At 36.3% G+C, this 26487-nt stretch overlaps 1 protein-coding gene across 3 annotated transcripts in view; it reads left to right on the plus strand.

Annotated features, from left to right (window-relative positions):
- Positions 1–26487, plus strand: part of CDH12 (cadherin 12) — a 935429-nt gene that overhangs the window by 658114 nt on the left and 250828 nt on the right. For all 3 annotated transcript variants that reach the window (XM_070519843.1, XM_070519842.1, XM_014827976.3), the window contains one exon: positions 4410–4825. In XM_070519843.1, coding sequence (XP_070375944.1) covers positions 4595–4825 — 231 coding nt within the window. In that variant the 5' untranslated portion in view covers positions 4410–4594. The remainder of the gene's footprint in view (positions 1–4409; positions 4826–26487) is intronic.

The following is a 26487-nucleotide window of genomic DNA, read 5'->3' on the forward strand; positions in this document are numbered from 1 at the left end:
AACTACAAAGAACCATGCAGAGCTGGAAACCACCTTACCTTCCTCTCTGTGCAACACCTACTTCCGGTCTCCTGGCCTGTCTAGTGATCTTGCTGGGTGCATTAGCTTGGCTGTTGTGCAGTTTCTTAATTTCCAGCCACCATCCAATCCTATTAGCAAACTGGCCCTGTCAATTATTCCATGTTTTTCTCTGCCCAGAACTATGTGTCTCTTTTTATATCCTGGTGGGTGAGTGCTAGGAATCCTGAATCTCCTGGCTTCAAAGGAACTATATTGACCTGCTAGCTTCAAACTCCAGATCTATATGAGTCTAAGAAAACTTAAGCTGCCCAATATTGAAATACCCACTTAGCTTTGGAAAAAGAATTTGGAACTCAGATCTTTAAGCTCATACTCCTTGTCGCGCTAGGATTGTAAACCCTTGCTGCTTTCATCTGTTTATGCAGTCATTAATAGAGGGGCAGCATAGAACAGCATCCAATAGAATGGGCTCTGGAGTCACTCTGCCCAAATTCAAACCTGCCTGATGTGTACTAATTTGTGGACAAGGGCAAGTCATTAAATTTCTCTATTCCTCCATTTCATCTGTAAAATGGGCACAATGATAGCACCTCCTTCACAGAGCAGTTGTACAGGTACAGAACATATAACATTATCAGGAACAAAGTAAGCTTTCAATAAAAGTTTGCTACTATCATTCAATGACTAATTCAATCAAACTTAACAATTATGGATTTGGTACCTAGCACATGCCAGGTAATATTGCAGACACCAGGAACACGAGAGGTGACAAAAGAGGCATCACTGAGCCTCTTCTCTCTACGACTCTACCGACAAAACAGTAACAAATAATCATACAAATACATCTATAAAATAAATTATCTCTAATGTTATTAATAAGAACTAAAGGATTTGAAGTCGAGAGATGGAGAGACAGGCAAGGCTCATGCAGAGATAGATCATGCAGGCCCTGTTAAGCTCATGAAAGTCATGCTAAAAATCCTGGATTTTAAGATTTCCTCTCTTAGCACCTTTCAAATGCATAATACAGTATCATAAACTGTAGTCACCGTGCTGTACGTTACATGCCCAGTGTGCGATGAGAGAAGTCTTTACGTTTTTAATTACAATGTTTCTGCCACAACATGATATCTGAGTTCCTTCAAACTTTGCATTCTGTAGAATTCATACTAAAATAGCAGCATTCATGGAAAAAAAATGAGATTATGTGCAGATCCTCAAAACCTGTGCAATCATCCTGCTGAAAATATTAGCAAAAACAAACTACTAATAAATAAATATAAAGTTCCATTTTAAGAAAAAGGGAGAAAGTAATTTAAGGGCAAAAATATAAGTAAGGATTAGCCTACTTAAAGAAAGGGAAAGAGGGAAATGCACAAAAAGTGGAAGAGCACAGCATACTGAGATAGATTGTGTGTCCAAAGAGAGCCAAAGAGAAGAGCAGAATGTGGACGAGAGGGAAACGAGGGTTGTGTTTCACACTGATCTCCTCCATGGCTCCAGTTAACTTCAGCCTTATTACAGTATTTTATGTTTAGCTGCTGTTTTTGGTGGTGTGAATCTTTAATGTCCTGGGGAATTAGCTTATCAAACAACATACTTTCCAGGTTATATTCACATTCTTCTCAACTTGCCGATCATTTATGAGCGCATCCCCTCATATTGCAGACACACATTCTAGAGTAACAGAGGGGAATGACATGAGTAGATTAGAATTTCTAAAAGGTTACTATAGTAGGGGATCAAAACTCAAATTTTAGACATCTTTGACTTCAAAGAGGAGAAGATAGCTGAAATCAGACTGGTGGCAGTGATGATGAATATAGCCAGAGGTCCAACATCAAAAATCTCCATTATAATACAAAAAGACACTTGATTAGAGAAATGACCTTAGATGTCAATGCTCTCTAAAATCTGAGTTTTGATACCTCACACCCTGAACAAAGTGGAGCAGAAAAGTGTTATGGAACAAGAAGGCAAAAATACAACCTAATTACATACAATAGACCAGGTGTGAGAAGTCATTTCCTGCCATCCATCTTTTCCACTCATGTTTGTCTCCCGATCTGTTCTGTATATGCCTGGGCAGGATTGACATGACGATGAGAAGAAACATGGATGAAACGGAAAATTCAAGAAATTAAAACACTTTGGATGTTGATATTTGCAATTTGAACCTGAAAATCAAAGGGGGAAACTGTACACACTATGTTTATACAAGCCGATTGAAAATTGATGCAAATATTCTCTGATATCCTAAAGATTTTGTCACACAAACATGATACATTTCATGTTAGATATTTGATTTTGAATGTTAATTATAAATTGCTAAAGTAGCAATCACAGCTGTGGTTTATACTCTGTTGTTTAAATCAGTGCTGTTCAATAGAAAATAATGCAAGCCACAAACACGAACTGCACATAGAATTTTAATTTTCCAGTAACACGTTAAAAAAGTAAAAATAAATAGGTGAAATGAATTTTAAGTATATATTTATTTAATCTAATATATCTACAATATTATCATGTTAACTAGTTATAAATAAATTAATTATGAGATAATTTGTATTCTTATTTTTGTACTAATTCTTTGAAATTTGGTATATAATTTAAAATAATTTGCAATTTGGTATATATAATTAAATAAAGAGCACATTTCAATCTCAAATAGCCAGATTTCAACTAAATAGCCATGTGTGGCTAGTAGTTACTGTATTGGACAATGTAGGTCTAAGTTAACTTTTTATGAGTGTTATTTTGCCAGAATGAAAAAATACAATAAAATATATACTACTTCTGTTTTTGTCAGTATCTGACCGATGCATCCCTTCAGACAACAGAAAAAAATGTATCCTGTTCCGTTTCTCTTTTTGGAGTGTCCTTATAGAAAACTTTCAGAGTATAACTTGAATATTCTCCATCTCATATCTCAAGTACGGTGAATGGCTCCCATGTTAAATGTTTAAATTTGAATATTTGTGAAGAATGCATTATATTGTTTATTATATTATATGTGACTGAACAAGCATTGAACTGAATTGCTGCTGACAGGTTGACAAAAGGGCATGTTTTATAGATGTTTGATTAAGCATATATTGGCTTTGATTTTAGTGCTCTTGTTTCGGAAGCATTATATATAATTTCTGGCCTCCAACGTTTTTGACTGTTGGAAACCTCATAGGCTGTGGACATTGTGCCCCTAGTGCCAATTGCATAAAACCACCCGGCTTGAGTCATATTTTCCCGACTGCTTACAGAATGTAGGGTTGCTCTTATTCCTTTAGCTCTCAGGGCAATTGTCACCCACAGCAGGCTTTTGCTAACTTCAGTTTTACCATCAGGATATTCTGTTTGCTTTTTTTCACAGAATTGGTAAATTGCTCTCATTTATTTATTTGTTCGATTGTTTTTTCATTTATTTTCTGTTTCTGATTTTGAGAGAGGAATAGATTGTATATGTTTTCCTATCTACTGTACAGTAGACGATTTTGCACATCATAAATGCTAAATAAACCATAGATAAGTGAATGCAAAAAAGCTTGTTGTAAGGAAAAGTTTAAAGCCCATTTTATCTAAATATAGAGTAGAGGTTGTCCATCTCATAGGGATCCAAAGTCTCCCTGAGCTGCACACCTTCTACAAAATGATTCCTACATATCTAAGCTACAGAAGTATTTTTTTAATATAAAGCTTATAAAGGCTTATAAAACCATCTTACATTTTATTAATCATTTACATTTCAGTAAGATTATTTACTTTTAGATTTTGCAGCTTACCTTGTTCTTTCCTGGGTGGTCTGATTCTTTCTATTCTCTAACTTTGGGGAATTTTTTTTACTTTTTGAAAAATTATTTTCTTTTTTCCTAAATCTGTTGGTCTCAATCTTGGCCTATCTTGCTCCTCCCAGGGGATATTTGGCAATGTCTGGAGATATTTTTGGTTGTCGTAACTGGGTGTGGGGAAAGAAGCTATCATCTATTGAGTGGAGGAAAGGAATGTTGCTGAAACTCATGAAATGCACAAGGTAGCTCCCTAGTAACAAACAATTATCCAACCCAAAATGTGAAAAGTGCAACATTGCAAAACCCTGCTTTAACTTAGTTCACATTAAAAATAATGTTCTGTGTTTTAATCTTAAAACGATTAATAAAAAAATTGCTTCTGTTTATGATACACCTTTTTCTTCATTGTAGCTTATTTTTTCAAGTCTATGAAAAACTTAGTTTATCCAAGTTTACGGGTTGAATAGCAGTGACCATTTACCAGTATAATTTTTTCGAGTCTTTCCTCTCTCTTTCTTTAAACGTTGGCAGATATAATGAGAGTTTTGATGACTATCATCATGTAATTCTACCAATTTAATGAATCTTTGTTAATTTGTTTTATAGGTCCCTTTAGATGGAATATAATACAGCCAAAGGCTTTTCATCAAAAGGATTAATGCCTGCATTATCATTTCTGCAATAAAACAGAAAGCTAAGTGGTGGAGGCCACAGACACCTCAAACCTGGATTCCACAATTCTGCATTAAGTGCTGGAGTTTTATTACTCTGCTGTAGGAAAGCCTTTGCCAATGCTTACAAGGAACTGTTTATCCCTGCTTCTCTGGGTCCTGTTTGATGGAGGTCTCCTAACACCACTTCAACCACAGCCACCACAGACTTTAGCCACGGAACCAAGAGAAAATGTTATCCACCTGCCAGGGTGGCGACCACATTTCCAACGAGTTAAACGTGGCTGGGTATGGAATCAGTTTTTTGTGCTGGAGGAATACATGGGCTCCGAGCCTCAGTATGTGGGAAAGGTAATGGCGTGTTTCTTTTGACAACCACTTGATAGCAAGGGGGATTATGCATTGTGTATTGTGTATGGATGTTTTGCACAGGAGTTGAACAAACCAGTGACTAGAACACTGGAATTGAAATCCAAGAGACCTGGTTTCTCTTCCTGACTCAGTGGCCCGGGTAAGCTTTGGAATATCATTTAATCCTTGTTCACTTCAATTCTCCCAGGTTATTTTAGTGAAAGTAATCTATATTTTTGTTCCTACTTTTGATATCCTTTGCTTAAGATATGAAGTTAAAATATGTAAATGTCATTAAAAATGTTATTATAGCACATTATTGCTTACAGACATTCTGAAATTGTTTACCAATAACAGACATAGAAAAGTATTATCTGTTGGTATCCTTGAATGACCATGATGATCTGCACAACATATCATTTGGATTTTGGCTTTGTAGTATTTGACTGGGCTTGCTTATGCTTTAGAAATAATTTCTTTATTATATGTTTGGCAAGCTAGTTATGAAACTATTTATGGCCAAAGTAACAAATGTTAGAACCCAAATACATGCACGTCAATCTTCAACACAACACACAATTTGTAAGTCTTATGGCAAGTTTATAGAAATTTTTTTTTCACAAAAATGCTTGTTGACAACTGTCTATTTCAACACATTCATGCTTTACTGCTAATTTCCTTACATAAAATTTATCAATGACACCAGAAAAAATATTTTTCCAAAATAATGAATATTTTATTTTGATTTCATTTATTCTGTTTATAAATTTTCTAAAAGATTTTGCCATAGTTTTAATAAAAACATATGTGCTTGAAGAGATTTTTAAAATAAATCCAAAGACAGAAATGGAATTAGGAGCCTAATACAGAAGGATAGAAGAGTTAGGAGGCTAATACAGATTATGTCTCTTGAACATTAGAGTTCTCAGAGCTTTCTGGAAGCCTAGATGAGTGAGAAACATGCTGAGTCTTACGGTCGCAATGTTAGGTCAAGGGAAGCAAATCCATTCGATATCTAAATTATTTGCAGTACATTTGTGGAATTTACCTTTTAGAAATGTATTTAAAGAATATTAAATAATACAGTGAAGAGGGTCTTCAAATAGAACCTTTGTTAGAAATGACCACATAGCCAGGGTTGCGCTTAGGTGTATGGGGCCGCAGGCAAACATTTTCTGTGGGACAACTACCTACGTGTAAAATTTGAGTCACACAAAATCAATTTTTGAGTACCATTCTGGCGGTCTAATTTCTAGTGATTTTGTGAAAAATATGCAGTGCCATTAAGCAGGAGCAATCTCCTTGACAAGCTGCCGAATAGGAATCAGAGCCTGGTCATGTGGCCCTGGGACAACTCCATAGATGCTAGTCCTGGAGTTCCACGGGGTATCTGATGGGCTCAAAAATTGAGTAGAAAGTCAGAGAGAAATGGCTTTAAAGGAGAGAAATGGCTCTGGGCCCAAGCAGTTCTTGCCCAGGGCACCTCACCCAGATAGCATTGCTGCCCACATATAGCCCTGGGAACAAGAGGGGTCTTAGAAAATTTTGAGGAAAGCACTCTAAAGCATGGAAGTTTCCTGATGTTACTGTTCATTGCTTCTGCTTATATGATTCCTCCATATGATCATGGAATATGATAATCACTAAAACATTTCTAAGGTGAGCTAATTTCATGTTATTCTGGTGCACTTGTTTCTTGTGAATTAATTTAATATAAGGATCAAGTTTTGAAATTCAAGACAACGGAAAGGGTAGCATAACTCTAGAACTCTGCCTCATGGGTAGCAGTTATTTCATCTCTGCTTAAAACGAAAACTAGACATCACATTGAGGTACCTGGCAAATGTCTGACAAGCAGGTATTCTCTGGTTTTGATCGAAGCGGATCCATAGCCTTTATTTGTCCAAATTTGAGGTGAGAAAGTTGACATTTGGTTGAATTTTTTTTTTTAAAGATTGGTACATGAGCTAACACCTGTTGACAATCTTTTTTCTTCTTCTTGTTCTTCTTCTCCCCAAAGCCCACCAGTACCTAGTTGTATATTCTAGCTGCAGGTCCTTTTAGTTGTGGTATGTGGGACGCTGTCTCAGCATGCCTTGATGAGAGGTGCTAGATTGTGCCCAGGATCTGAACTGGCGAAAACCTGGGCCGCTGAAGTGAGCGTGTGAATTTAACCACTCAGCCATGGCCCAGCCCCTTGGCTGAAAAATTGATGAAACTGACTAGAGTAATAAGTAAAACGGGTCTAGGAGTTATTTATGCAAGTTTTGTTTGATACTCCGGAATTCTATCTTTATAATTGCTACAATAGTATGGAATTCATCCAATTCACTTAAAAGATGAATTATTATTTACAAATAGATTAAAATGGAGTAATTCTAAGATCCAACTTATTATTAAATTAAATATTATTTTCACAGGTACATGGCTCCACATTTGTAATATGTAATGAAAACCCATGGTTCTCTGGTAATGTACATTGCAAATGAAACAACAGTTCCAAAATTTTCTTTCTACATGGAAACTAATTAAAGTTTAATAAACTCTGTCTTGATCATTCTAGATAACATTGGGACCAATTCAAGCCATTACATGTGTGTGTGTAAACACATATAGATGTATTTATGCTCCTGCTCTTTCTAGAAAGGCTTTGACACAGTTTATAGAAAAGTAAAGATTTATAAATAAAATAGAACTCAGGGCTAAAAATGAAGGGCAAATTCAAATGTACCAACACAATGGTCAACTGAACCACTATAATTGAGTTTCAGATTTAACTCTGTTTCTTTGCAGCAAGAGCATCTATAGAAAACATTAATTCGAATAGTTCCCATTATTGAAAGCTCCACTTATTGAGAAGAAAAATCAATTCCCCTATTTTAAATCTAAAAGAATCTAAAAGAATTTCTTCATTTAGAAATTTATGGCAGGCGAGGTGGGGGAGGGTGTCACTTGAGTGGCTTAGTGGACATCAGCATCAACAATTGTTATATTTAAAAGGAGCATACGTTAATGTTGACATCCTTTCAAGAAAGACCAAACTGTGATATTGCTTATAATGAATGTTACTTTCCTTTATATACAAAGCAATCACAAGAGTGTCCAGAGATAAGGCCAATGCTTTCTTCAAACACACATTTTGGATTTACTACAGTACCTGGATAAGTATAAGGTGCCATATTACAGAGTAACATGGAAATTAATTTGATAGGCAAAAATTTTTAATTCAGATGCTATCAATTCTCAAGTTCACCATAAAAAAGTATTATTAAAGACACGTACACACACAGTAAGTTGGATGCATACACTAACATGTATAACTGGGTGCTTCTGTCTGTGTAGTACTAAGTTATGTCAGGCTCAAAGGTCTGTATCAAGAAAATGCTGCCCATTTTATCCTCAAAGAATAATTTAGAAAATTGAGTTGTCATTTTAGATGACCTTTGTTAGCAGCAATTTTTAAATGTAAATTGTTTAATATGGCAAAAATATTAAAAGTGGAAACATATATAAGCCCTAATTTCAGAGGCATTCACTTGTTCATCATATTTTTGACTGAGAATGCATTACAATTTGAGGAAGTGTTAAGTCTTGTGGGGATAAATTTAAGTATGAAGATCCCTAGATTGCAATTATAATAGGTAAGCTGTATTGAGTGCTTCTTTGAGCACTGTTTTAATCACTTTGTATACATAAACTAATGTAATCTTCACAACAGCACTATGAGGAAGATTATCAGTAACCCCATTTTACATATCAGAAAACTGAGGCACAGAAAGGTTAAGTAACTTCCCTATGGCCATCACCCAGTAAATGCTGAAACTAGGATTTTAAGCCAAGTAATTTAAATCCATTGCACCAGAAAATATCATAGTTCACCTTATAAGGATCTTAAGAGCTAATAATATTTTCAATAGTCTGTCAAGAGTACTGTAACGGAGACCCTATAAGGGACAGTGGAGACAAAGGAAGGTCTATGACTTGTCTAGAAGATGGAGGAATTCAAGAAAGTCTTCACAGAGGAGGAAGCACCTGAGATGAGTCTTGAAGGATGAATTTATCTTTTCAGAAGAGAAAGTCTGAGGAAAAGTTTTTATAAGCACTCAGGCTTGAAAGTTGAAGGTGAGCCTAGATGAGCATATTTCAATATGGTCGGAGAGTGTGAAGCCAGCTGTTTAGAATATGTAAATACAGAAAGTGTGGAGAGCCACAAGTCTGATACCAAGATCAGTATTATTTGCTCTTATTGTCTTACTTATTTATCTATTTATTTTTGATGGAGGTATAATTGATATATAACATTATATTAGTTTCAGGTGTACAACATAATGATTCAACATTTGTATATATTGCAAAATGATCACTCCAATAAATATAGTCAACCTCCATCACCATACATAGCTATAATTTTCTTTCTTGAGATGAAGACTCCTAAGATTTACTCTCTAAGCAATTTTCAAATACGCAATATGGCATTATTAACAATAATCCCCATGCTGTACATTAACTATTATTTGTTCTTAAAGGTGTCAAGATCTACAAAATGTCTTGGTTGAGGATTCCTATGGACAGAATTGTGGTTCTACAATGATCACTCAGAGAGCCATTTAAAGGACTCATTGGAGACAGAGCAACAGGCATGGAGACAGAGAACATATTTAGGAGAAGGTTACAGTAGGCATGTCTAGGAAGTAATAAAGGAGATGGGATATTACAGTTGAAGATGTGAAAGGCAGTGGCAGGATAATCAGAATTAAAGATCCATTGGTCATGGGAATATAAAGGATGACACAAAAAATTAGTGGATAGATGTATGTAGAGAATGAAAGAGAGGGAGAAATTTTAAAAAAATGCCACAGATTTCTGACTTTGATTTTACTAGTATCCTGTATGGGTTTTGCTCTAGAGTAAGAAATAAAATGATCACTGTTAGACATTATATATCTACTTAGGCACTTAGAAGTATGCAGGTAAAGTATCTCAGATATTTAGATATGTTAATCTAGAGTTCACAAAAGCAAGGCCTATGGTAGACACAGACATAGGAGTAATCAGTACACAGATGGGAGTCAAAAATCTCATAAGTGGATAACACAGTAGGAGAAATTACGGAGAAGATATGAGAATGTTGATTTTTAACTGCAAAGCAGATGAAGAATAATTAGATAGATCTAGCTAATAAGAGATAAAAGACAAGCATTAAATAGAGTCATGGAAAATAAGCTAAAAGAAAGTTTTAAGAATACGGAATGGCAAATAATATTGAACTCCACAGGTCAAATTAAACAATGACTGAGAAGACTGTATGGTTTTGTCAGTTAGTGATCCAGAGCTGACCTTTATCAAAATGGTTTTAATAGTTTTCTCTAGAGCTTAAAGAAAGGAGAAAGGAATGGGTACAGCCAATAGATTTCAAAAGTGTAGGTGAAAGAGATTGATCTGTGACCTATTGATATGACTGGTTTAATCTGATATGTATTCTATTAGTGTTCTCCAGAGAAACAAACCCACAGGATGTGTGTGTGTGTGTGTGTTTGCATATGGAGAGAGAGAATGTGTTATTTTAAGGAAGTGGCTCATGTGACTGTAGAGAAGCAAGTCCAATCTTCAGCGTAGACCAGCAGGCTGGAGACTCAGGGAAGAGATTCAGACATGCTGAGTACATCTATTCTAATTATGGAATATATATATATATTATACATAAAATTATGGAATATATCTATTCCAATTTATTCCAGTTATGTATTCCCAAACTGGGGAAATAATTACAGGATGGATTTGGGGACCCACTGGGCCCATTGTGAAATGAACCTGAGCTGAAGCTCCATTGCTCATCTGACCTCCATGAGCCCCTGCTCTGATAGTGGGCCACAGTGAATTTTGAATCTCCTGGAATTAGTGTCAGTCCAGAGCCAGTGTCCACTAGTTCCCTAAAGGTCTGATTATTTCCTTTTCCCATTACATAGTCAGCCCAGTAAAGGTCCCTTTGAGGAATGTTGGAAGAAAGATTAACAGTATAAATTTTTGGAAGTGTAACGGAGACCAGGGTACCAGGTCTTCCTTTCATTCCTCAAGGGGACCGGGACTTCCTTTCATTCAAGGGGTGTTGAATCTGTAATCTGGCTTGAGTCTGGGAACAGCTTGAGAAGCCATGACTCTGTTTTTATGATTCAAGTTAGACTTTTGCTCACTTGACTGGAATTTTTCTGCTTATACAGATCAAATAAGAATTTGATAGGTTTCCTGTCTATTTCATTTCTAGGAAAATGATGATCAACTAGTCAATGCCATAGGTCTCTTTGTGTCAGACTATTCAGATTGCTACTTTATCTCAGCTGTCCATTATGGTAACTACACTGGCCTTGCCTTGGCCATTGAATGCTGCCACTTGATCCCTGTCACCCCAAGATCCAAGTATCCCTATTGCATTTAGGTTTTCCAGTTCAGTGGCAGCAGTTCCCACTGTAAGTTCTGGCCTACAGAGAAGAGCCATCACAGAGCTCTTCAAGGATCCTGGAGCTCCCCTATCAAACTTACTTCTCACAGTCGTGGTGAAGGATGTGTCCTCTGGAAGCCACCAGAGTGGGTGAGTAGGTCTTAAGTGACAAATCAGTTAGCATTCCTATCTCCCTAAGCCTTTGAATCCCTTCCTCTACAGTAAACCAAGGCAGTCTGGCATTTCAAATCCATGCTGTGGGCAAACTTTTGCTCCATGTTTCATCCGAGTAAACTTGCAGCACTCAATAACTCCCCAGCTGTGATATTAAATGCAACATTAGATGCAGAATATCTGCTTAGTTGGCCCATATCAATAAATTCAGCCTGATCCAACTTTATGTTCCTTCCACCATTATCTCATACCCTTAATATGCATTCCCACAGGTATTCCCTGGAATTCTGTTTAGAAAAATTAAGTAGTTCTTTTGGTGTGTAGCACACCTGCTCGTAGGTCACACTTTGTATTTCACCTTTAGGGGCATGCTGAGACTTGAGTCTTGCTATAGATCAAAAAGCAAAGAGGAATGGTGAGGGTAGGTCTTGAAGGATCAGCAGTGTTTTGCATGGCAACTGACTCTGGCAGGCCATTACAGTTTCCCCAGGTGTTCAGGGTTAATCTCCTCCAATGGGGGTGGAGCAGCTGCTTTGCTGGCAAGGAAGACTCAACAGAATTTAAGGTGTCAATGTCCCCAGCTTCATCAGGGTCTTTCCACACATCTGCATTTCAATTTTCAGGACCCCAGTCCTTCTCAATCAATGTGTTCACTTTAAAAGTAGACATACTACCTGACTGGGAATTCAATTTGTATTGTAATTCCACCACTTGCTGGATGAGATATTGGGCATTTTTTTTTTTTTTTTTTCCAGCAGTCTCTGCTCTGAGGCTAAAGGAGATAAAGGTCTCTTTCAGGCAGACATAGAAGCTGTCAAGTCAGTTATGTGGTTCTTGAGCTGGGAATTCAAATCCCTGAGCATATTGGTTTCTTTTCTCGCTTTTTACAGTGCTGTGGATTGAAAGTTTTTGTCTCCACAAATGTATATGTTGAAATCCTAATGTCTAATGTGATAATATTAGGAAGCAGGGCCTTTGAGAAGTTCTTAGGTCATGAAGATGGAGCCCACATCAATGGGACTTATGCACTTATAGAAAAGGTCCACAGAGTTTCCTAGCTCCTTCTGCCATGTGAGGATACAGCAAGAAGTCTCCAACCCAGAAGAGGGCCATTGCCAGACCATTCTGGCACCTCGGTCTTGGACTTCCAGCTTCCAGGAGAGTGGAAAGTAAATTTATGTTGTTTGTAAGCTACCTATCTTCTGGTATTATAGCAGCCCAAACAGACTAAGACATCCAGTGACACTAGGAGCAACCAGCCAATGTCATTATAATCATGAGTTTGACAAAAATGTTCAAAGGTATCAAATATATGGCCACTCAGATGCTTGCCTCTTCTAAATGTTCCCTTAGGAGTATCTGATGGTGATGTTTTGCTTATCTCTATTGCTATATCACACCATGGACTATCAATGCTGTCTTTACTACTGGAGATAGAGTCATTAGCATCTTTAAATCTAATCAGATTGCAGAGTCAGTTCCAGGAACTATAGAACCAATTCAGAAAACTCATCCATAAGATGTTCCTCTAGAACCACTCTTAGTACCAAAATCTGTACTCATCATGGTTCTCCAGAGAAACAGAATAAATAGGATGTTTATATATATTTATGTTTATTTTAAATATGTTTTGGGGGCCGGCTCCGTGGCCGAGTGGTTAAGTTCGCGCACTCTGCTGCAGTGGCCCAGGGTTCAGATCCTGGGCGCGGACATGGCACTGCTCGTCAGGCCATGTTGAGGCGGCATCCCACATCCCACAAAGAGAAGGACCTGCAACTAGGATATACAACTATGTACCGGGTGGGGGGGGGGTGGGAAATAAAGCGGGAAAAATAAATAAATAAATAAATATGTTTGGTTCGTATGATCATGGAGGTGAAAGTCCAAAATCTTCAGGGTAGGTAGACAGGCTGGGGACCCAGAAAGAGTTACAGTCCTAGCTGAAAGGCCTTCAGCTGGCAGAATTCCTTCTTGCTCCAGAGAGGTCAGTCTTGGTTTTAGTAAGGCCTTCAACTGATTGGATGAGGCCCACGTATGTTATGGAGACTAATCTGCTTTACTCAGAGTCCACCAATTTAAAATGTTAATCTCATTCTAAAAATACCTTCATAGAAACATCCAGAATAGTGTTTGATCAAATATATGGGCATCCTGGCCCAATTAAGTTAACAGATAAAATTAACCTTCAAAGGAATAATAGAGCCAATCTGATGCTGATAAAGATGAAGTGAGTAGAAGAAATTTAGAAGAAAGAAATTCTGGTTGACTCTTAGGACTTAAGAGACAGGACATTGTAAAAGATTTTCAGGTGGTAGAAATAATCAGCAATGTATGACTTTCTTAATCAGCAGGAGGCCCTAGGAAAGGAGGAAAAGGAGTAGATGGTTGTTTCACTTCGTTATTTTGCCAGTGTGATAGGAGAGAGAGAAGGGTACTAAAAAAGAAGTCCAAGAGAAAGTAAGGTGGAACTACAAACACTAAAGTTCCAAAGAGACTTACCAATAAAATATGTTCTTTTATATACATATATATATGGAAGTAAAGACAGTGGCATAAAATTTCACTTTTTTTATAATTATATGTAGAATTTAGTTTTAGATTAGTAAAAAAGAAGAAGAAGGAAAAATAGAAGTAGTTCAATAGCTTATTAAAATAGCTATAATTGCATTGCAAAAATAATTTGCTTATCTGGAGTTTCTTATAAATTAATACAATATTAAAATGATATTTTCACTCATGTATATAACCCTTTTCACCCAATAAAAATGCAAATTATATCATAAAGTTATACAAACACAATTTAAAACTTGTTTTCATAGCTCAACATTATCTATCTGTGCGTCTGTTTGTCTATTTATTTATTTGGTTTGTGAGTCATGTAACTCTTTGAAAAGCCCATAATGTAGTTTTCACGGTTCAATTTACTCCTAAAGTGGGAGCTTTCAATATTGGAGTAATTCCTGTTCATTTGAGATTCACCGTTCATAATGCCAACTCAATCTCCATACAAGATTTGAAACCTAATGCATCCTCTTGACTACAGTCTTGCTGTGTATCTGAGAACCTTTGCAGTATATTCAAATGTCTAAATCAAGGTCTTGTTTCTAATCCATGCTGCTGGCAAATGGATTGATCTTGCTGCTAATTAAAGCATCTTTAGCTACCTGCTCTTTCTGTAGCAAAACACACAAAGGAACCATTAGGTAAGCCTGATAATGTTTTGCACACCTTGGTTCTTAAACCGATTCCTGAGTTTTACAGTTTCTCTCAATACTTGAGGCTGTCTTTGAGATAATCATCTTTGGATGTGATTAGATAGTAATACATTTAAAAGGAAAATTGCTTGAAATGGAACTTGAACAAATAAATAACAATATACTAAAACGCTTGTCAAATAGATGATGTCCATTGTATTCCAATTGTTTTCTCTCCTTTTCAATGTATTTCTTGTTTCTAGCATGCTGGTTGTTTCACAATAGCTACACAATAAAGGTTTAATGTGTTTACTTTAATTGAATTGGCTGGACCTTGAATAAAATTCAACTGTCTTTAAATCAATATATGAATTACTAAAACCAGCATTTCAGAAACACCATGGACAGCATTAAAGTTTGAGCACTGTTTTTTAAATTTCTTTTTCTACTTCTTTCTTCCTTCTTTTTCCTTCTCCTTTTCTTCTTCTCCTTCCTCTGCTATATTCCACCTTACCTCTAATTATCTTTTAATTCTTTATTTTCTTCTAACAGTTTCTCTGTATTATTTATGGATGCTGCCTGACTGTAGTTACTTCAAAGCTAGGAAAAAGAGTTAGGAAGCTTTGATTCTAATTCCAGGTTTTATAATAATTATCCACATGAGCATGCTTAAGCACATGTGTTGCAATTTGTATGATTAATGATAGAGTGGGATATCACATACCCAGATTATATTTTCACCAGAAATATCTCAAGTGCATTTGCTACAAACTTCACAGTATAGTCAATTTTGTGTGTGTGTGTGTGTGTGGTGCGTTTGTGTGTAAGTGTACATGTGTTTCTAAAACTTTTTCTATAAAATATTAGATTATTTGGAAAGCAGTGCTCTCAGAGGGCTAACAGTGTTGAATCTCCACAACTTTCATATTATACCAGGTGATTCTTCTAACAATATTGAGTTTATGAATATATGCCATGGTTATGCCACTCAAACATACTTTTGAAATACAAATGAGTTCTTTTGGTACACTTTGAGTATAGTATGTTTAAGTGAGAAATATTCCTTTTTCTTGACTCCTAAAAAAGTGAAACCACTATTATGAGAGGGACCACCTGTATATGTTTCATTGTTCATGAAACACACCATAATTTATTGCAACTGACATTTAAGCAATATAACTAATACATGAAATTACTTTTATGAAAGCATCTATTTTCTACTCCTGGATTTTCCCATAGAGATTGCATAAAGGAGATTTCCCATATAGCATACATCAGTGTAACCACTTTAGAGTAGACTTTTAATGCATACTCATACTTATTATTAAAGAATGCTGTTGTTTTTATTGTTTTTGTTGTTTTATGTCATGTTAAGAACTGTTCATCTTCGACAGTTTCATGAATGTTGGAAGAAGACGTGAGATACCTGGGTCAGAGAAAAGAAACATTATTACTCACAGCACAGCAACAGTATGAGCATCAGCATAATTGAGTTAGTGCCCCGTACCCCATGTAGCATAGGAGCAAAACGGATAGGCCCAGATGGATGCAGGATGTACAGTGGGTTGCATTATGGGAGAGGAAACCTGATGATTTTTGCCCTTTGCTTAGGAGGGAGACATTATCTATATTTTACTGGGTAGTAAGCAGCATGTCTACTTTTTTGCTTTAGAAGATAACACTAAACTTGTCAAGGTTGTTTCCTATATTAACATTCTTGAAAATTTAGTCTTAAAAAAAGGGCATTCAGTGCTTTCTGTGTAAAATCTGCAGGAACTTGAGAGATGGTGGAGAATTGTCTCCCAGTGCTATGCAGTGTGTCGCCTTATTAAAGCTATACCATATAATATAGTGACAGTGAAAATTAGAAACAATTTAAATACCTTCTTCTGTCGGCTAACTGAATTACTTCATCAATAGTCGAATGATGGCACCTTCTCTCTCTCTCTTATTTTCAAGCAACATAAAAAAAGACTTTCCTCGCAGAGTTGATACTCTCTTCTGTCCTGAATCTTGGATGTAGAATTGTAAATATAAAAGAGGGTTGGAACTGAATATATGAAGAAATGTCCCAAGTCTACTTCTGGCCCTTAGTGACATTGGTCTCCAAAAAATAACTATCTTATCAATAAGTATAACCTTTGCAGTATATATACTTATTTTTCTTACCTGAGTAATAGAAGATAACTTATCTTTCAGCTACTGGATATTAATAATTGTTTGGGATAAAACCTCCTCACAATTATGCTGATAGTCTCACTCCCTGATTAAAATGTAAGAATTATTTTTCCATCATAAATACTGATTTATTATAATGAGTGGGGAGTTTATATAGAATTAAATTTCTCTTTATTTTACAAAGTATTCAGTGCTATTGAATTTTGAAATAGCCCAAGATAGTTTGGAAAATTTATAGGATTTTATCATATTTTCAACCATTTATCATAAAGAATATGAGATTGTAATTCAAAATGTTGTTTTCAATATGATGGGCATTGAAAGAGGGCAATGATATTTTCCCATGACATATACAGTCATCCCTCGGTATCCATGGGGGATTGGTTCCAAAGTGGATGCTGGAGTCCCATATTTAAAATGGCAGTAGTATTTGCATATAACCTAGACGCATCCTCCCGTATACCTTAAATCATCTCCAGATTACTTATAATATCTATAGCAATGTAAATGCCATGTAAATAGTTGTTATACTGTACTGTTTAGAGAATGATGACAATGAAAAAAAGTTTGAACATGTTCAGTCGAGATGCAACCAGTATAGGCCTTTTCATCCACAGTTGGTTGAATCTGCAGATGCAGAATCCGTGGGTGTAGACGCTGGGGAGAGGGAGGACCTACCGTAAAAGGCTCTAAATACAATTCTCTGTTGAGTAGACTTACAAACGAAACAATGAATTGGTGGCATTGAAAGATGGCATGACAGTTGTGCTGACCATGTCAGCTACTGTTGCAAATATGTTTCAAATAGTAACTTTTGAAGCCATCCCTGAAGAACTGTGTTGTAGCTTTAAAAAGCAAAAAACTTAAATTAAAACACAAGGAAAGCTGTACTTTGAAAATAAAGCCAGATAGTGAGGAATGGTTGAAAGCATAACCCTCCAGTAATTTTTCCCTTTGGTGAAAACATTGTGATTATCAAATAGGAAAATATTTAAATTATTTTTATTATCCATTACATGATTGTGATCAGGAAATTCCTTAAAATTTCCCTTTTGGTTCATAACTGTCTACAAGTTAGATCAATGAATGTTTTCCTTAAACCCACAGCTGCGTTCACGTAGTGCCAAAGAAGTACATGGAAACTAGCAATGGGGTGATTTCTCTCAAATGAGTGAAGAAGCATTGTTTTATTTAAACAATCAAAGGTTCTTAACTCATTTAAAGCCTAGCTTTAAACTGACAGTTGAAAATAAAAGTGAGACCAAAGATAACATAAGTTAAGTATAATTCTCTTTCTTTTTTTCCTCCTTCCTTCCTTTCTATCTTGATTGGAAAAGGTGTTAAGAGACGAAAAGAAGGGGAAATTCAGGAAAAAAACAAAGGCTATTTTAACAGGTTAAAAACAGTAAATATATGCACAAAAATACACTAGACTTCCTTTTAGATGGTGTTATTAAAAACTTCTAAAAATTCCTAAATATATTTTCAAATGTCAAGGAATTAGTGCAGGGACACATTTTATCATGAATCTTTGCATATCCCTTGGCTCCCTAAGGGACACAGAGTTGTGAGTGACATATCTGATCACTTCGCTGCCCTTAAAGAAGTGAAATTTCATCATTACTCCATGAAACCTTGCACCAACACTCTGTTTCCAGTTAATTGAATGCTTGTAAATATGTGGCTCTTGTGGATCATGAAACAGCAAGGATACGTCCTCATAGTTTCGTGGCAGGGAATAGTGGAAATGAGGAGAGAAATATTTTCATGTCCAATTAGTCCCAAAGGACTCTACGTCCCTGAATTCCCAGTGTTTGAACTGAATTGAACAGGTCTTTCTAATCTACCTCCTTATCTGATTCCATTGCTTTATATTTCCAGGAAGAAAAGAGGGGTTCTGATACTGAGTTTGTTAAAGAATCTTAATCACACATTTTTTTTCTCTAATGATGACAAGTATCTAAGCATCCTTGAAAGTGCTTCTTCACTTAATGGTCACCCCTGCTTATGCTATCCTTTACCTCAAGGTCAAGAACTTCTAGAGAAATATTTTGCAAAATAAAGGAAAACTTAAACATTAACAAGAACTTTTCAAATATGAATTTAGATGAAGGGTTAGGAAACCATAGCTCTTGGACCCAATCCAGCCTGCTGCCTGTTTTGTAAATAAAGTTTTATTGGAACACAACCATGCTCATTTGTTTACATATTGTCTGCCGCTGCTTTCACACAAGATGTCAAGGTTGAGTAGTTATGACAAGAACTGTATAGCTCACAAAACCTAAAATATTTACTATCTGGCCCTTTATAGAAAATGTGTGCTGACTCTTATTCAGATAATTACACTCCACACAACAAAAACACTATACGGACTTAGGCCTTTCATTTGTGGACACTCAGAACTGCTCTCTCAGTCCTGTCTCTGTCTTGAAAATTCGGGATTCTCAGGGACAAGGGCTAGTTGTCAGTAATAGGTCTCTTGAGAGAGAACCAACAGAACTCAGTGAAAGAATCATGGGCTCTTTAGTGGCTTTGAATAACCTTACTACCTCAGTATGCTCATCTGTAAAGTAGAGATGACATGGAAAAAAAATAACAAGTTTATTGTGGGGATTACTTAATTCTCACATGGGACAATGTATGTAGATTCTCAGCCAAGTGTCATTAATGTCGCTGTGCTATCCTCACTCCACACGTTTTGCCCAGTGTAGGAATTTTACTATTTCTGGATGGAACATGAAGATTTGGGCTTCACAGAAAGGTGTCTAGATTCATCAGAATGTACTTTTCCTTCCTTGGAACAAGAGAATCATATAGAAGAATCTGTCACATTCTCTGGAGTGGACATAAATATGGACATAGATTCCCATTTCCACTATTGCCCCTTTGTTTCCCAAGACTCTCCCTGCACCCATGTTCCACACTCTCGTTTCCTCATCTAAGTGTATCCATGTAGCTGGAACAACAGTATAATATAATCTGGGACACATAGTCACAATAGCTGGAGAAATTATTACTAGAATTCAGGAAGCTCACTTTATTGGAAGTGCAGTGATTTCTATCGTAAAGCAAAGATGAAACAAGTTTATTCACAGTTAACAACGTATTGGGGAAGTCAGGTTAAAACCAAATATATTCATGTGAATAAATGAACAAAATCAAGACCACAGAGACGGGGCAGGTCCGGTGGTGCAGCGGTTAAGTTGTCACGTTCTGATTCTCGGCAGCCCAGGGTTCGCCGGTTCAGATCCTGGGTGCGGACATGACACCACTTGGCAAAAAGCCATGCTGTGGTAGGTGTCCCATATATAAAGTAGAGGAAGATGGGCATAGATGTTAGCTCAGGGCCAGTCTTCCTCAGCAAAAAGAGGAGGATTGGCAGTAGTTAGCTCAGGGATAATCTTCCTCAAAAAAAAAAAAGACCACAGAGATTTGTGGTGCACTAAAGATTAAATAAATGTTAACATGCATAGTGGAGAAAAATAACTTAAACACTTATTTAAAAGATCCTGTTTTCTTTCCTTTGGTTGGTTTAAACATTTATTTATTATATATAATGTCTTCCTCCTTTATATTCATTACAATAAACACAAATGAATTTCGCAATTATGTGTATGTTTACAATTTTTGCATTTCATGGAAGAAATCTAGATTTCATATTTTTATTTATTTATTTATTGCTGAGGAAGATTAGCCCTGAGCTAACATCTGTGCCAATCTTCCTCTACTTTATGTGTGGGTCATCACCAGAGCATGGCTGAGGCATGGTGTAGATCTTCAGATCAGGATCTGAACCCACGAACCAGGGTCACCAAAGCGGAATGCACCAAACTCAACCACTATGCCACCAGTCCAGCCCCTAGATTTCATAGTTTGGAATGCCAGTGTTTAAATTCAAAGTTTAGAAGTGTTAGTTATATTTTTATCAATGTGTGTAAACATGCACTCATTAATTAATTTGCCAAGCATATTTCTAGTTTTTGCCTCCATTGGTTAGGTTTTTCTGCAACATGCAATCTTTCTTTAAATACAAACTTAGTTATTATATAGCACATTAAATATATTTAAGAAATGATTATTTAATTTGTATCATTCAATCAGTTTGAAGTATAGTCGTTAATATTTCAAAGGTGATGCCTTTATTAATGGCTATGAACACATATTACTAAGTGAAATTTTTTAATCAAACAATGATCAAGAGAAGCTGGTAAGTTAATAATTAAGTAACTCAGTAGGGGAATATTCCAGTTCAATTAAGTAAAATAATTACTTACAGAAAAATAATTATGTGCACTCTCAATACACTAAGCTTCCTGAGTGAGAGTTCAGAAGAACAAATAAGATATAGGTAAACGGATAAAAGCAGGGACTGTGAGAATTTTAGGATGAGTAAAATAAGAGCTTAGATGAAAGGGAAGAGTGAGTGTTGTGAGGAATGAAAAGCATAGGTTTCAACATGCTCCCCTTTGGTTCTAGGCTTCAATAATATATATCTACAAAATCAGGTCGCTTTTACTTGCTATTTTGAGATCATTAGAAAACAAGTCCCCATGTGCCAATTGAGCCGGATGTCTAATCCTTTCCCACGTGGCTTGCACCTTTCATGAATAAGTTCCTTGTAGGTGCTTCTGTGGGGAGTGAAGGGCAGACTACAGCATTGTCATTGTCCCAGTTCTGCTGGGCCTTGCAGTACAGGTCTCTGCTGGTTTTTCAAAGCCAAGTCTGGTCCTCATGATGCAAAGGAAGAGGTGTTCTCTTCTCAGCAATAATCCAGTTGGGTATAGGGTAACACCTGATTTTCGGGGTGAAATTATTAACAGCATCCATTTTTGCTTTCAAAAGTGTTTCTGTTGAATGACAAATTGTGTGGCCACTTTAATGTGTCCATCATTTAGAAAACTACCTGGGCCTTAAAGGCTATGACCGTACTGTTATAGCTCTATTAAATCACAACACGCAGACAGTAAAAGTTTGCCTGGGGAATGCTTATTGTAGGTGATTGGCAAAGCGTCCAGAATCAACTGCATTCTGGGCCTAAGATAACATCACTCTCCCATGGCCTAGTCTTGGTTTTGATTCAGAATTTCCTTGATCCTTATTGTCACTTTTCTCCTAAGGGCCCCTATTATTCCTCTGATCATCTGGCCTCAATCAGGGACTCTACATATATTGGATGTACTTAATCACGTTAATAGCCTCTGCATTACTACCAGGAAATTATTCTGCTCTTTCATAAACTTTCAAATGTAATATATACCTAGAAGAAAGGTGCAATCTAATTTTTTTTTTCCTAAGATTGGCCCTAAGCTAACATCTGTGGGAACAATCTTTTTTTTTTTTTTTTACTTCTTCTCCCCAAAGCCCCCCAGTGCATAGTCGTATATTCTAGTTGTAGGTGCTTGTAGTGCTGCTGTGTAGGATGCCACCTCAGGATGGTTTGATGAGCGGTGCTGTGTCCATGCCCAGGATCTGAACTGGTGAACCTGGGGCCGCCAAAGTGGTGTGTGATAACTTAACCACTCGCCACAGGGCTGGCCCCTCCAATCTAATTTTAACAGTCAATATTAACTGAGACTTGAGCCAACCTTTCCCAAACCTAAATGTCCTATTAGAAAACTTTGCCTTCACATTAGTGGGGAGGTTCTATACCATGTACCTGTGTAACTACGGTAAGCCATTCTATTCATTCTTTTCAGATCTAAGAAAAAGTTTGGTCCAAAAGTAAATCCTAGTCTTCTTCTTAGAAGGCAGAAACTATATGGAAAGTTTCTAGTTGAAATTTTTCTAACTTCAAATATATAAAAATCAAAACTTCAGATACTCACAAATATTATGGCGGGAGATAATTTCACTATAAACTCACTGGTTCTTCCAACTCTAGGAATTATTTGCAATTTTTATAGAATTTGAGTAGATGAAGAAGTTGGAATAAGAGATGATGGAGTGGAGTTGGTGTTTGTAGAACAATTTCTTGAAAGAGTAGGATTTCTAGTGTTTAGCAAGTGACCTATATTGTAGCTTAGAGGGGAAGTACAAAGGAGGATTAAAAAGTTTCCTTGACCAGAGTAGACGGCAAAAACAACATTAAGAACAGGAGATGAACATGACCAAGAAAAGAACAAGAACCAAAACAATAAGTCTAGGTCCTTCAAGTTCTAGCCTAATTTGATTTCCTAATACTCTTGGAAACCACCTCAGCTTCTGGAAAGTGACACAAGATGATTTCCAGTAACAGTAGAAGATTATACTTGCTGACTAAAAATAATTACTTTGGTGTTACTTAAAAGATAAGGATTTAGGGATGAGAAACTATGGCTTTGATTCAAGGCTTAGGGTTGATAAAAATGGGATACATTTGAAAACTCCTGTGAGAGATAGAGTGATTGAGTAAAAGCGAGAGGTGAGTTATAATATTGTCAATAATCACACCTATAATTTAATACTTTCTGATTTCTATGTGGAGTACTCAGGAATTATTTCATTAACTCTCCCAGCATCCCCAAGAGAGGAATGCTATTGTTTTCTGCATACTAATGATAAGAAAGCGGAGGCACAGAGATGTTCTGTCATTTGTCACAAGTAGCTTGTAAAATCAAGGAGCTTGGGTCCAAAAATAGGTCTCCTTGACTATGAAGCCAGGATACTAGCCACCGTGATCTAGGGAGATGTGCCTGCATAGCCAGGATAACATTTGACAGTATTTAATATGCTTTCTGGCACATAAGGCATGTTAACAGAGAGTAAAGCAAGCTCCCAAATGAGACCAGGCTGTTAGTGAAAAGCTCTGAGAAGGCAGGTAGTGTCACACATATTATTCATTCTCATGATTTCACTTTCAAGGAGATAAAGAGATGATGGTGAATGGCCTGTAAGTTAAGACATATGTTAATTCAGTCCCTGAAGTAGGACATCACAATTACTCAATTATTGGATAAAGAACTTCCAAGCGAATTTATGTTTCAGTGGAAATAAAGAGCTTCAGAGCAGCAAGACTTATCAGGCCCCACCACAGATGGTTTTAGACAAATCAGGAATGCAGGGTGGCACTGAAGCTTCACCTTCTCCTTCATCTGGCTGGGATGACTTCTTTTTTTTTTTTTAATAAGAGAGATTCTCAGATTTCTTAAATAAAAAAATAAGCTGAAAAAATGCAATCATTAAATATGTAAATGTATTAGAGATAAGAAACCCTTCTTCAAATATCTATTTTAAAATATAACTACAAAACATTCTTGCTACACGAATATTATATGGCAAAATATACAATGATATATTCCTAAGTTTTGAACTGTGCTTTGAATAGTCCCTTGGTTGAAACTTATGCTGTGAATTTGTTATTATTCTTTGCTTACCTCCATGATACAGTGTATAAAAATGAATTCCCATGTTCTAATAGGCTTTAAGATAAATTTAACGAATGTAATGAACGTTTATTTTACCCAAGGAAGAGATTCTGTAAAGCTTGACAAGAAAAGTGATGTGAAAAACAACAAATGTATATACCATTTGTCAAAATAAGTTGTGAATACAATTTATTGATTGTGAGGGAAAAGCAATTCTTGAAAATCAAAACAAAATGAGTAAAATTTATTTTCTTGTCTCGTTAGAAAGCAAAAGGGTGAAACAGACAAGCAAAAACAATGCCTCAGAGTGGGTGCACAAAAAATGTCAAAATTAAATTTCAGGTCCGTGTCCACCCACAACTGGTTCTGTGGCTTTATGAATAGAAGGGAGATTAGATGGAGGCAGGGTGGGCTGTCATAGGTGAACAGTTCTCAAGAAAATAGTCACAAACACTGGCTGAAAGAATAAGATAATCGCGCGTAGTTTTAGGTTGCCAGTTAAGCTCATTGAAGTGAAACCAATGAATTGTAAAATAAAACAGCAACAAAAGTCCTAGTCCTTTATTGTTGTGAGGATATGTGGGAACAATGTAACAGAAATATACTTTAAACAAGATTATGGGAGAAGAAAAGTAAAATTTAATAAATAACATTGTTGATTTTTACTTGTGCTTTGTCTGTGCATGGTAGGGGGCTGGTGACTTTTTATGCATCGCTTCCTTTACTCCTCACAAAAGTTTTTTAACCAAGAGGTTGTGAAATGTATGAAGCTGTGACCCATATGTTTAAATCCCAGACAAGAACTGCAGTTGAAAGAAAATATTCCATGTGATAAGAGAAATTTCAAAGTATTCAAATCATTTACTCTCAGTTCTTGGAGACAATGAATGTAACACATAATCCTCAAGTAATATTTCTTTTTTTTTAATTTTTATTTTTACTTTTTTGCTGAGGAAGATTCACCCTGAGTTAACATCTGCTGCCAATCTTCCTTTTTTTGTATGTGAGCCGCCACCACAGCATGGCCACTGACAGACAAGTGGTGTCAGTCTGCACCCGGGAACCAAACCTGGGCTACTGAAGAAGAGCACACCTAACTTAACCAGCAGGCCACTGGGGCTGGCTCAAGTAGTATTCCTTTAAAGTCCTCTTAGTTTCTCTCTCATATCATCTATTTGGTTCTCCATGAAACCACACCCTTCCCAATGTCTGAAAAGTGTTTTCCAGTTTTTGTTCTCTTCCACCGTCCTTTTCTCACTCTCTTTTTGTCTGATTAGTCATTAGAAATGCCCAAGAAGTAGTCTTCTACTTTGTATTAAACTTAAAGATCAAGGGAGGATAAATGACTGAAATGATCCAAGCCAGAATCAGTTTTAGAGAATAACAGAAGGAAAAGACTAGATGTTCTTTTATTTCAATAATTTGTATTTTGTCATATGTGTATTATTATTGCAGAGATGATGAAAACAACACTTAGAGAAATGAGATAGGGCAGCCAAGGTCACTGCTCTCATAAGTGGGATAGAGTAGCCAGAGTTAACCCTCCTGCCTCTTTGAAATGAGCCACATTGATTTGGTCTATCTAACAACCACCACCAAAATGTTAACATAGAATCACCTATGTCTGCCCAATTGTATACTCTTTATGGTATACTATAAATAGTGATATTGGATAATTATTTACAGGATAACAAATGCATTTCATTTAAAAATAGCAACTCAATAAAATAAAAATTATTATTTGTTATCTAGGTGATCTTATTTAGAAGTGACTTTGTCATAATAAAGAAAACAGTAACTACAGCTCTTAATTATTAAGTGCCTTCTATATAACAAGCTCAGAGTGAAAGAGTTCAAATAACACCATGAGTGAAGCAGTGGGATGATCCATCTCCAGGTGGGTCCATATTCCAGAGTCCTCATCCATGTCTATGCAACAGCTGTCAGGTGTTATTATAGCTTTACTTTCCTTAAAGCAGGAGTTATTTAGGATTCATCACAATTACTTGGAGTAGTCATTATAAAAGAAGGAAAAGTAGACTTTTGGGTTCTTTCCTGACAAAGCATGAGTAGGTCTTGGGTAGGATATGAGAATCTACATTTTAACAGGAAACCCTTGTGAATCAAATGTAGGTGTCCCAGTGATCACACTTTGAGAGACATTGACTTAGAATTCAACAAGAACACTGATTGGTGGTAAAATCACATTTACACACTAACGTCAAGATCAACGCATGTGGGGCAGATGAAGTTCTTACAGTATTTGCTGGTTTTGTGGTTGAACTCTCACTGGGGAATTCTAACTTCCAAATCATCAGCTGTTTTTGGAAACTCTCC

This window comes from Equus asinus, chromosome 10 (assembly GCF_041296235.1).
Source record: "Equus asinus isolate D_3611 breed Donkey chromosome 10, EquAss-T2T_v2, whole genome shotgun sequence".
NCBI classification, from domain to species: Eukaryota; Metazoa; Chordata; class Mammalia; order Perissodactyla; family Equidae; genus Equus; species Equus asinus.